The sequence below is a fragment of the Pinus tabuliformis genome, chromosome 8 (assembly GCF_031772625.1).
Source record: "Pinus tabuliformis cultivar Carrire ecotype Pingquan chromosome 8, CPIR1, whole genome shotgun sequence".
NCBI lineage: Eukaryota > Viridiplantae > Streptophyta > Pinopsida > Pinales > Pinaceae > Pinus > Pinus tabuliformis.
In genome coordinates this window covers 386,257,834-386,270,773 of record NC_142294.1, presented here as the reverse complement: position 1 = coordinate 386,270,773, position 12,940 = coordinate 386,257,834, and the positions used below count along the sequence as shown (strand labels likewise).

At 35.1% G+C, this 12,940-nt stretch overlaps 1 protein-coding gene across 1 annotated transcript; it reads right to left on the bottom strand.

The window, feature by feature from the left end:
• Positions 1 to 7,719: 7,719 nt before the first annotated feature.
• LOC149235713 (uncharacterized) lies at positions 7,720 to 9,128 on the bottom strand. The gene is made up of 2 exons (XM_089368636.1): positions 8,480 to 9,128; positions 7,720 to 8,126 (listed from the first exon to the last, which is right to left on the bottom strand). Exons 1-2 carry the CDS (start codon positions 9,126 to 9,128, stop codon positions 7,720 to 7,722), a joined length of 1,056 nt encoding a protein of 351 aa, XP_089224762.1.
• Between the last annotated feature and the right edge of the window lie 3,812 nt (positions 9,129 to 12,940).

Here is a 12,940-nt window from a genome sequence, read left to right as displayed (position 1 = left end):
CTCTTATGGTTTGTGATGCTGCACTTATGGCCTAGGGCAACCCCTCCTTCCAGACCTGGTCCAAAAATTTAAAAAACAGTGTTTTATTCCCTATACGCGACTTTGCCCTGTGTTAAACGCGTGTACACGCGGTTCTGTCATACCTAACCCGCGTGTATCTATTAAAACACTTAAAAAAATATAATTTCCTCTTTTTCGGGCGGTGATCGCGGGTTTACCTGCTGGATCACCTGTTAGTGCCCGTGGCCCAACTGTTCCCAACCAACTCCTAACTAAAAAACTACTTTGGAGAGGGTATAAAAAGACATCAAAGGGAAGGCCAAGGGGAGAGAGAAAGGAGAGCAAGATTATTATGCTGAGATTTTTCCCTTAGACCAGGTCTGAAGTCCTTGGTGCATTCTGCACTTCCCCCATTTTGCATAGGAAACCCTTGTTTCCATGTGTATTGGTGATCATTCATCCTTGACATCATCATTGAGTAAGACTTGGAAGGAGCTCTTGTTGGAGGCTGGAGGCTGGAACGAATCCGGGAGGAAGCTTGCTTGGAGCCTGCTGAAGGTGTTCAGGTGATATCTTTCCGATATATGTACTTTATTTGCCTTTATATATAAAGAAACACGTCTTTGTTCCCGAATAATCTTTCTTTATGCTTATGAGATTCTTGTGTTGAATTCTTATGAAAGTGGTTACTTAAAGAGTTTTTATAACTAACTTTATAGCATAAAGATGATTTATACATAAACTTCTATACATGTACTGTTGTGTTCTTTGATTTGTTTGTCTTGCAGGTCAAAGAAAGAAGAAGGGAACTCCAAGAAGGGTTTGCACCCTAACGGTCTTCTCGAACGTAGGACCTTAGGTGTGTACCCTAAACATTAGAATTTGCTTAAAAGTAAAAAAGATGGCTGTGTGTGTGTGTTTCTTTGAATAAGCAATTTTCAGTCTGGTAGAGTCTTAGCCCAAAGGACCCTAGGGGTACTTTCCCTTCAACCAAGGGGTTAGCTCCTTAAGGTATGGGATGCATGAACCTTAAAGGAGCGAACTTGCCACCTCAAGATTCCTTCCAAAAGCTTCTAGAAATGACTCAAAGTGAGTTTTTAAGAATATACTTGCGACTTTTTGACTTTTACAGGGGTTCGCACCCATAACACAAAGACAGAGCAGTCAGGTGTGCAGGGGACATGACCTTTAGGTGCAGGACCGCAGGTAATGCTAAGAGAAAGTGCGAAACCAGATTTTTATAGAATTTTGAGGGCTTTCTCTTATTTTCAAGGCTTGATATGAAGAATTGAGGCTTAAGACTTGCAAAGGAGGAAAGTATGAGTGGTAATGGACCCACACAAATTGCAGAATGCCAAGGTGACAATTTTTGTGCAACACAACTGTAGGGAATCTGGAATTTTGAAAGCAGTTGTAGAAACTGCCAAGGAATTTGCATGTATTTTATCTTCTCTTGGGATAATTGAGATGCTAAAAGATTGAAATTAATTCTCCACACAGTCTCATACCTCATTTATTTAATATTTTAATCTATGATGTTTTTATTCACAAAGATTTCTAACTTGTTTCACTATAAATTTTGAATCACCAAATACTGTCAAATTTTTCACTTTCAATTTTTTTGCTAACTCTAATCCCAATATTAAAGCTTCATATTATGCCATATTGTTAGTGACTTCAAAATCTAACTTGAAAGATTGAGTGTTTTTTTTCTTTTCAGGTGAAATCAAAAAAATTCCGGCTCCAGCTCCATCTCTAGAAAAGGCTCCATCAAAATACATTTTCCATACATCATTCTCTGAAGGTTGAGGAACATTTATAGTATCTTCAATTTTGTTTTGTACATTCCACTCATTATTAAATCCAAGATAAAACACCCTAAATTTGATCAATGGCATATATAGGGTGATTTAGTACTTCATTAGCATTACATATAATATTTCTAAACCTCACTTCTCTATACTTATATTTTCTCCTCCATAAGCAGGGATGGTAGCGTAATATATATCCATTTGTAAGCTTCCTCCAAGCCTAGAACAACAAGATCTTAATAATAATATACCAAATTTAGGAGGGATATCCATCACTACTATATCCATTACTATGATCTTTACAGGAATCTGGGCAAGGGTGACAACTAGATCTTTGATTAACCCAAAGCATGGCACCTTTTTTTTATAAAATGTATACAATTCATGATAGGGCATAGTGGTTTGCAACTGAAGCTAGTCCATAATAAATTTAGGCATTAAATTGTGAGAATCACTAGAATCTAGCATACAATTGTACAAAGGAAAATCATGAAATTTTAATGTGACATAGAAAGGTGGAACACTTTCATCCATCATATCCAAACTAGGACCAAAAACCATAGAAGGTTTCTCATCTTGTAGGCTAATCACATCTCCTTCAGCATCTACACTTGAAGACTGTATCCATTTGGAAACTTGTTACTTATAACTTGGATTTCTTGAAAGTTTAGATAAAGGAATTGGAATTTTGACCCTTTCTAATTATTTTTCCACATTGAAAATGGGTGACACAAGTTTTTCTGTAGTTGATTGGTCTTGTGGCTGGCTTTGAGGTTGAACATATGAAGTTTCAGTAGCTTTATCTTGTGGGACATCAAAGGTAACCTTTTTAGCTAGTCTACTTGGGCCTTGTCTGGGTCTCAAGTCATATCTTTTATTTAACTCAGCAATAAGAAATTCGGGGAAAGCTTAATATTTGGAAACTTTAGAAGATTCTTTATTTTGAAGAAGAGGATAAATTTGGTTGAGGGGGACAATAACATTTTCAAATGGTTGGTCAGCAAAATGATTGTTATCATTGGTCATAACTGGTATTACTTCTTTAGGTCTTGATCATCAATTATCAATGGATATTTGATTTGTTGGTCATTGTCTGGTCTTTCTCTTTGTAATATTTGTGGAAGAAAAGGTCCTTTTTTTTTTTTTTATCGGTAAAGACTAAATCTATTAAGAGAAATCAATATGGTACAAACAGGAGAGGCAAAAGACCGTCAGACCGGAAATGATAGATACATCAACCTCGGTCCCGGAAGAGAGAAACAAACCCTGAGCTGCAGGAAAGACAAGAGACCGACAGACCGGAAATGATAAAATCACCAACCTCGGTCTCGGAAGGAGTAAACAAACACTGCTATACCTGAAGAATCGAAAGCAAATACAAGCTGTTACCCCAGCGGGACAGTGATTACACCACACTGTTTTTTCCCTTTCTTTTTGTTAACATGTGTCCAGCCCTCGTGAGGAGGATGGGCAACAACAACTTGGAGACTGGAGTTCTCTATCATTGGGGACTCCTTCTCTGAGTCAGAGGAGGAAGTCTCATGGGGACGTTTCTGGGAATTTGCTGAGACATGGGTGTGCTCCATAATGTTCGTGGGCGGATCCATCGTCTGCGGCATCTGATCTGGTTCTGACTGATTTTCCTCCTTTTCCATACTTGGAACCTTTTCCATACTGGGGGGGCTGGAGCTTCCGGTTGGCGGCGGTGGGCAGGGGGCCCAACGCTTGGGCTTAGTATGAGCAAAGAGGCCCTTTTTTGCTCTTGCTGACAGCGATGGGCAAGAGATATGTAGGTGCCCTGTTTGGTGACAATGACGGCATCTGAAGGCAGTGTTCTCGTACTCTATAAACTGGGTCCAGATAGCGTCCTTGATCTTGAGATTGATGTACTCTGGCAGTCCCTTGCTTAAATCAAGCTCCACACATACTCTGGCGTATGTATAGAGACCTTGCCTCTCTCTCTGGTAGTCTCCCATCCAGAAGCGACCCAGGGCATTGCCTATTTGCCTGTAAACTTCTGTGCACCACAGGTGAACTGGGAGATTTGGAAGCCTGATCCATACCGGAGCCTTGGTGATGACTGCTGAAGCTGGGTCAAAGTCGGGGAACCATGGAGTTAGGAAGAGAGAAAAGGTCCTTTTTATTGTCCTGGAGGTGTATTTGCATTTTTTGTGCCACTCTCTGTTGAGTTTCCATCCTTGAAATTCGATTAGAAAAATTTCTTAATAATGAAGTATTCTCATCAATTTTGTGTTCTTCTTTATTCTTTGATGATGAACCACTTCCCTCTTTAGCTTTCAATTTCCTCTCTACTTTTTCTACCTTTTCCTTCAATTTACCTGATGCTTCCCTATTAGCTTCTACCTCAATTGCATTGGTTTTCATATTTGCTAAGGTTTCAGATTTTCTTTCGTTTAACATTAAAGCAAAATAATCGTCAATTGCTTTAGAAAATCTAACTTTAGAAGCAATAATTGTAGGTTTACAATCTGGTGGCACCTTGTTGTAAATTTTAAACCTTTTAATAATTATGCAACAGGTTCACTAGGATTCCTTCTTAGATATTCAAATTATGTTATATAGTAAACATGATCATTATGTATTCCCCATTGGTTTATGAAGATATTTCTTAATTATGTCCATGAATTTATAGAATTTGCATGTAACTATCTAAACCAAAGATTGAGATTTCCTTCTAATTATTGAACAAATAGTCTCATATAAACATCTTCATGTTATATGTTCATATTATCTGCAAATTCAAGGAATGCAGGAGAATGATCCTCTACTAATGGTCTTGTTTCCCCATTAAATCTAGATAGATGTTTCAAATATCCTTTAGGAAAATCATGAATTTGATTTGTTGGTGGAAGTAGTGTTGCAATATACCGGGATGTCACAATTGGTATAAATCATACCATTTGTTGTTGTGGTAAAACTGCCTGTCTAGGAGATAAAAAAATTGTTGGAAGATTATTGAGCTATGAAATATGGAACAACTCAATAAAAACTAAATTACAGAGCATAAAACATTCAACAATAATGCACAACTCTCACACACCAACTCAATCTTATTTCATTAGCATAGGCATATATTTATATATGAGGAGAGGTATTGGGATTTTGTCAACTCCAAAAATTTCTCAATCAATAACTCCAAAAATCACTCCATAATTATCTCAACAATCATCCATAAATCTATCACCTGACATTCCACTAATTTCTCCATAAATCTCTCACTAAAAACAACAACTTTAGCTATTGAATATTTGGCAGATTATCTTATTCGATCATTTCTCCCCCATAATGATCATTTGGAAATATTCTAAGATCATCTCTGAATTTGCTGAACTTTTCCTTAGACAATTCTTTGTTGAATATATTAGCTACCTGTTTATCTATTCTGCAGTACTCAATCTCGAACACTCCTTGCTGAACTAGATCCCAAACAAAATGATACTGAATATCAATATGCTTGGTCTTCTTATGGAAAACTATATTCTTGGTCATCTGAATAGCACTTTGATTGTCACACATCAATTGAGTGGGTTGCTTATATTGTTCATGTAGGTCCTCTAGAATTCTTCTTAACCAAGCTACTTCACATTCAGTTGTCGCTGCCACTTTATACTTTGCTTTTACTGTTCAGAGAAAAACTGTTGATTGCTTATTAGTACTCCAAGCAACTGTCGCTGAACCCATACTAAATGAATACCCCGAAGTTGATTTCCTGTCATCCATACATCCAACCCAATTTGAATCTGCATAACCAATCAAACTGGAATCTTCTATAGACATGTATACCAAACCATAACCAACTATTCCACGCAGATATCCTAAAATCCTCTTTGCTACTTTCCAATGAAATTCCTTAGGTTCTGACATAAATCTTGATACTATACTAATTGCAAAAGAAATATTTGGTCGAGTTGTAGTTAAGTAGATAAAACTTCCAACCAATTGACAATACAAAGTAACATCAATTGAATTGGAGTCATCATGTCTGTATAACTTCAACCCAACTCCCAAAGGAGTTTCCATGGGCTTGCAACTCAACATTCTGAAATTCTTCAAAATGTCCCAAGTATGCTTGGCTTGTGACATGAAAATACCATCTTCTTTCTGCCAAACTACAATATCCAAGAAATAATGTAACTCAACAAGATCTGTCATCTCAAACTCAACAATCATATGTGACTTAAACCTTTGAAATAGTTTTGTACTATTCCATGTGTAGATCAAATCATCAACATATAAGACAACTATCAGAATGTCATGTCGTGACTGAAAGATATGGAGATTGGGCTCAGATAAATGTTTAACTAAGACATGGTCCTGAAAATACTTATCATATCTTGAATACCATTCCTTTGGCGCTTTCTTAAGACCATACAAGGCCTTCTTCAACTTTTAAACATAATCTTCTTTTCCTGGCACTTCAAAACATTCAAGTTGCTCCACATAAATTTATTCATCCACATAACCATTTAGAAAGGCTGATTTAACATCCATTTGAAAAATTGGCCACTTGTACTATGCAGCTAATGTAAGAACCATCCTGATTGTATCCAACTTTTCCACTGGGGCAAATGTCTCAGTATAATCAATTCCTTATTTTTGTGCATATCCCTTTGCAACTAAATGAGCCTTATACTTATCAATTGTGCCATCTGATTTATACTTGGTTTTATAAACCCACTTAGTGCCAATTACATCTTTTCCCTTTGGTAATTTGACCAAGTCCCATGTATCATTTTTCACCAAGGCATTCATTTATGCTTCCATAGCTTCATTCCATTCATTCTTTCTTGATGCTTCTACATAATCCTGTGGTTCATCCATTTTCATTACCTATCCCATAAGTGCATAATTCACTAGATAAATTTGAGATCTAGTAACCCTTCTTTCAAAATTTCTATCCAACATACTGCTTTCTAAATGACCCCTTTCAATCCACTTAGGCTTCTTCTTAACTTCATCTTTCTTTACTAACTCAGGATTTGAATCATCACCAATATTCATTGCATCGTTCTTCAATTCAAACTATATCTGTTCTGGATGATAGACTCCCTTCTCATCAAACACAACATCTCTGCTTATTATCACCTTCTTTGCCTTTGGATCAAACAACTTGTAACTTCTTGTTTCAATATTGTATCCAATAAAGATACACTTCACACTCTTATCATCCAATTTCTTCCTCTTTTTCGTAGGAGCATGTGCATATGCAGTACAACCAAAAACTTTCATATGTGCAACACTTGGTTTATATCCTGACCATGCTTCTTCTGGAGTCAAATTCAACACTTCCTTTCTAAGACATCGATTAAGAGTGTATACTGCTGTGTGTACTTCTTCAGCCCAAAACTCATTTCCAAGTGACTTATTTTTTAACATGCTTCTAGCCATTTCAACTATGGTTCTATTCTTCCTCTCTACGACACCATTTTGTTGAGGAGAATATGAATTAGTAAACTATCTCTTTATTCCATTCTTCTTACAATAATTCAAAAACTCATTTGACTTGTATTCCCCCCCATTATCTGTTCTTAGGGTGAGAATTTGTAGACCACTTTTCTTTTCAACTAAAGCCTTAAACTCAAGAAAATGAGAAAACACTTTAGACTTCTATTTTAGAAAATACGCCCATGTATTCCTAGAATAATCATCAATGAAAGTGAGAAAATAGCGTGCCTTTCCAAAAGACACAATCTCCATTGGACCACATAAATCTAAATGTACCAATGCTAGACATTCTCTAGGCTTCCATGTTCTATCTGAGAAACTTTCCTCGTGTTTTTTTCCCAAAAATACACCCTTCACATACATCATCATCCAACTTGATATATGGAAGACCATTCATCATGTTCTACCTTCTTAGCAACACCAAACTCTAAAAATTTAGATGTTACATCCTATAATGCCAAAGCTTACTATTTGTATCTTCTGTTGTATTCAAACTTTGTGAATTACGTGAATCAAACGAGAGCTTGAAAATTCCATCTCCAATCATTTCACCATTTGCTACAACAACATTTCTATTCAACTTATCCATGACTAAGAATTCTTTATTATCAAACACTAACTTGTAGTTTTGCTCCATCATCTGTCCTATAGAAAGTAGGTTCTTCTTCAATGCTGGTATCAACAAAGTGTCCTCAATTAACTTCTTCTTTCCATGTAATGCTGGTATTGCAATTGTGCCTTTCCTTTTCACCTCAGAAACACTATCATCACCAAATATGACTTTACCAGAATAATTATCATTAATTTTGGTAAACAACTCCTCTTGAGATGTCATATGAGTTGAACATCCTGAATAAATATACCATGCTTCACTTTCTTCACTATGTTCCATCAAACTTGAGATGAATAACTTCTCATTCCTCATTTCTTCAACAAATGTATTAGCACCTTTTTGCTCCGTATCTTGGATTTTTACATAAAAATCTCTTTCAAGATGGCCAAAATTTTGGTAATAATAACACTGTGGTCCTCCTCCCGTTCCTCCATTTCTGCCTCCATCCCTTGTCCTCTTCTGCCAGATCCATCTCTACCTCTTCCTCTAAACTGGTTGGGATTCCTGCCTCTACCTCTTGAAGGTGATGCATTTCCTTGTGAACTTTGTTGATTTCTGTTTTGATTTTGATTATGATATTGACCCCTACTCCTTCCTCTTCCTCTATTCTTTGTAGAAAAGGCATGTTCTACTTTCTCAGATGGTTGATTCTCTTCAACAGTTAACAAGAATCCACTTAATTCATCAATTTTCATGGTATTTAAATCTTTGGAGACCATAATACTGGTAGTGACCATCTGAAACTTAGGCAAAACACTTCTTAAAATCTTCTCAATTAGCCTTCTTTCTGGAACATCTTCACCTAATGACCTCATTTGATTAACAAGATCTTGCATTTTTGTGATGTAATCATGAATGGATTCATTACTTTGCATATGGGCATTTTCAAAATTCCTCCTTAATGTTTGCAATTTAGCTACAACAACACCTTCAAATGTGTTCTTTAAGATATCCCATGCTTCTTTAGATGATATTGCACCACTGATTCTTGGAAATATAGATTCTTCAAGAGCGCTTCCTATAAGTGAAAGTGCTTCATTATCTTTCTTAATAAGTTCCTTAAGAGATTTCTTTTCATCATCACTTAATGCTTTGAATTCATCAAGAGAAGGCATATTGTATCCATCAGTTACAAGTTCCCATAAATCTTTAGTGATGAATATAGGTTGCATATGTTTGCTCCAATAAAAATAGTTTGTGCCAACAAGTTTAGGCAATACAATACTGCTTGTTGCCATGATGAGAGTAAGAGAGAGTGATAGAGAGAAAATGTAAAAAAACACAATGTGTCCCACTTCAACTCGGCACAAGAACCAAATGTCCCAAAAATTGGGACTCAACCACCGCCAAAAAATATCTTTTTGTATTACTTAGAAGAGTACAAAGAGAGCTAGAAAGCTCATTTTTTCAAAAAATTACATCTTATATCTCCTTTCATTATTGCAAACCATCTTATATCCCCTTCATGAGAAGAAATATTAATTTTCCCTTTTCAAAACATTATAAAACATATGTTCTTCTTATATCTCCCTTATTGAAAATTTTAATCCCTTTCACACATTTATAAAGCCCTTTTTACAAACTAAAGTAGTGTGTCATGCACACTTAAAGAAACATTAATGTGCACTCCAAACAAAAGTTTTAATATTTGAAAAAAAAACTCATGAAAAGTCACTCCACTAAAAAAAACTTTAATGTTAAAATTTATAAATTTAAAGTTCACTCCACTCTTATTTCAAATTTCAAGTCCACGTTTAAACTTGCATGTCCAGAACCAAATGATCCTAGTTTGAATGACTATTTGTCGAAGAAGCATTTGACTGGATGAAATTGGAGTAGGTCTTGCAATCTCTAACAGACTGGTTTAATAATTTAAACAACTTGGAGTCTCTTCACGCTTAGATTCTCATCCACGCAGAAGACTTCTCCACATAGTTTCACGTAGGTCTTCTCCAAGAGGGTTTGTTCCTATTCCATGTTGGTGACTCCTCTTTTGTTGTTCTACACAAAAAAAAACTTTGCTCCAACATTGCTTCAAACTATCATAGGATATCGGATCAGTGCATGCAGGTTCAAAACAACCTCAGAGGCAAAAAACATATAAAATGAAAAACACACCAGCAAAAACAAATCACACCAAGAAATGTATCTTCATTGCATAGGCATGTAGGAAATAATTTTCTCGTTAGTCTGCATGCTCCAACGCTGCTTCATGTCCAACACTTCTTTATTCAAGTTCTTCACGCATGCACCAAACACACACGAAAAACACACAAGGTTTTTTTTTCAAGAGGGTTCTCATATATCTCACAAACTCTCTAATTCTTGGGGGAAATGGCTCTGATACCAAATGAAAGATGGAACAACACAATAAAAACTAAATTACAGATCATAAAATATTCAACAATAATTCAAAGCTCTCACACACCAACTCAATCTTATTTCATTAACATAGGCATATATTTATACATGAGGAGAGGTATTGGGATTTTTCAACTCCACAAATTTTTGAATCAACAACCCCACAAATCACTCCATAATTCTCTGAACAATCATCCATAAATATCTCACCTGTCATTCCACTAATTTCTCCATAAAGCTCTCACTAAAAACAACAACTTTAATTATCTAATATTTGACAAATGATCCATTATTCCATCAATCTAAAACTATATGCTTCTTTGGAAACTGAGGATGAACAACTAACTTTTGAACTTTAGAAACAATTTTTTATTGATCTTCAAAAGCTAAAGGATTTGTGTATATTTTAAGTTCCTCTTCATGCTTGGCATAAGTAGAAGGATAAGTGTGCATGAAAGAGGGTATAAAATCACCAGGTTTAAGTTAGGAAACTCAAGCTCAATATCTTCTTCTGTATCAGATGATTATGAAAGGGATATAGGAATCTCAAATGATTCAAGCTAATGAAATAATAAGGCAGATTGTAGATCTACTAACTTAGAAATAAGTTCTAAGACTTTGGGTGGTAAATCTGATAATTCAACAGGGATAGGAATTGGTTCAAAGTTCTCAGATTATGAAATTGTTTCAGGTGGGAGAGAAGTAGAAGTAGAAGCTTCAAGTCTACGTCTAAGGAATCAATTTGCACAAGTCTTTCTAGATCTGATAATGGAGTGGAAAGTCGAGGATTAGAGTGAGATATGGTATACCTGCATGAAGCCAGATTTAATTTATTAAGTTTCCAGGTGAATAATTTTAGCTTGCTAGACTCTTATTTACCATTAAGAGGTAAGTCTTATTGCTGTCCCTAGGAAAATGAACTTCAAACTCCATTCCCCTGCAATGACACAAATCTGATGTTGTATCTTTGAAGACAGTTCCAGTTTCGGGAACTGTGCCAAGGCATCTAAGAGAGGTATTTAATTTAAATGGATGACCAATGATTCAAACCATTTAAACTTGTACAATCCAAAACTTCTGAGATTTCAAAGTGTTGATTTTCACTACTAACAACATATCATCCTTCAATTGATTGTAATAGAGGAAAGAAGAAGATATTTGATAACCAAACATTCATCCTGAATACTTAATTTATTAGATATTGTAGAAGCATGTAGATAAATTCTACAAATGGCACACACACACTCACACATATTCAAGAGATGACATAAGGAAACAATTAATGATGCAGAGGTACTAAATCAAACAATGTATCCAATTAGCTATTCTCAACAGAGATTATATATTTGCAGTGGGATTTCAGGGAAGTCAATCCTTAACTTAGCCTTACCCTAACTCCTATGTTACCTTGAACATATGATGAAAAATATAAATTATTATATAGGAAAAACTCACATGAACAAAAATGTTGCTAAAACTAAAGTCGAAATCCTTTGATTATCTTCAAAACTTCCAGAAAAGTAAAATAATGTTTCTTGGCTCTCCCAAAGGTTCAACCTTTCTTACTTCGAATTACAATGTATATATAGTGTAATTAAAAAATATCTAACTTAATACAATATTTTCAAAAATAAAGTTCTATCCAAAATGATTTGGATATTTTGAATTAATACAATTCAAAATATGGATTCGAAAACTAATTCTATAGAAATAACACACTATTCGAGGATCTTGTTTGCAACTGCTGACTTGAAATCTACTCCTGTCATTTTTGCTCCTGTCTTTACTGTACTGCCACCTAAAAAGATGCATTTTTCTCTTGCTTTTTTGTTTTGCTACCTGAAAACCTGATTTTGGTTCACTCAAGAAGTTCAGGGAACTTATCCCATTTCACATCATCTAGAAATGAAAGCTTAATTACCCTCCTATAGGTTTCATCCACTTCAATTTACTTCTCAAAAGTTGGCTTAGTAATAAACAAATGATGGATCTCACGCAAAATAAATAAACCATTCTCTAAACCTTCAAGAAAAGTTTTACCACTAATAATCCCTTTTACTTTAGAAAACTTTGATTTATCTGTTGCTATGTCATGTAACTTGTTCTAGTATTTTTTAGTGGAATCAATTGGCCACGAGAATCTCTTAGGGATGGGAGTCCTTTTTGCTGGAGGATAGAAAAATTTCTATGGAACTTTTTGATTTGAGCTTCTACATTTTGGAATTCTTTTTTTTTTTTCCATATGCAACAATAAATTTCTTTTTGTTAATACCTTTATAACTTCTAGGACTGTGTCTGTCATGTATTCAATTCCCAAGTCTTCAATTTCATTTTTAGTTTTTGAGATTATTACTTTGATGATCCTTGTTTCTTCTCCCGGTTTGTGGTCCATTTCTTATATGATTTCTATTATGATTGCTTTTTCTTTATGTACCAACTGTTCCCGTTGAAAAATTATTTCAATAGATGTCCACAGCTCTGAAATGGTTGAATTGATGTCAATCCATATTTTCTCTTTCAAGTATGATAATGTTTGTGTATTGTTTGATTCATCTGTTTACTTCTCAAGTTGTTTAGTTAGCATTAAATTCTCCTGCACTGTCAAGATGTATGCATGATCTTCCTTAAGTTTATTTTCTTTCATTCTTTGGTGTGATGAATTTAATTTTTCTATTTCAACATTTTTTAC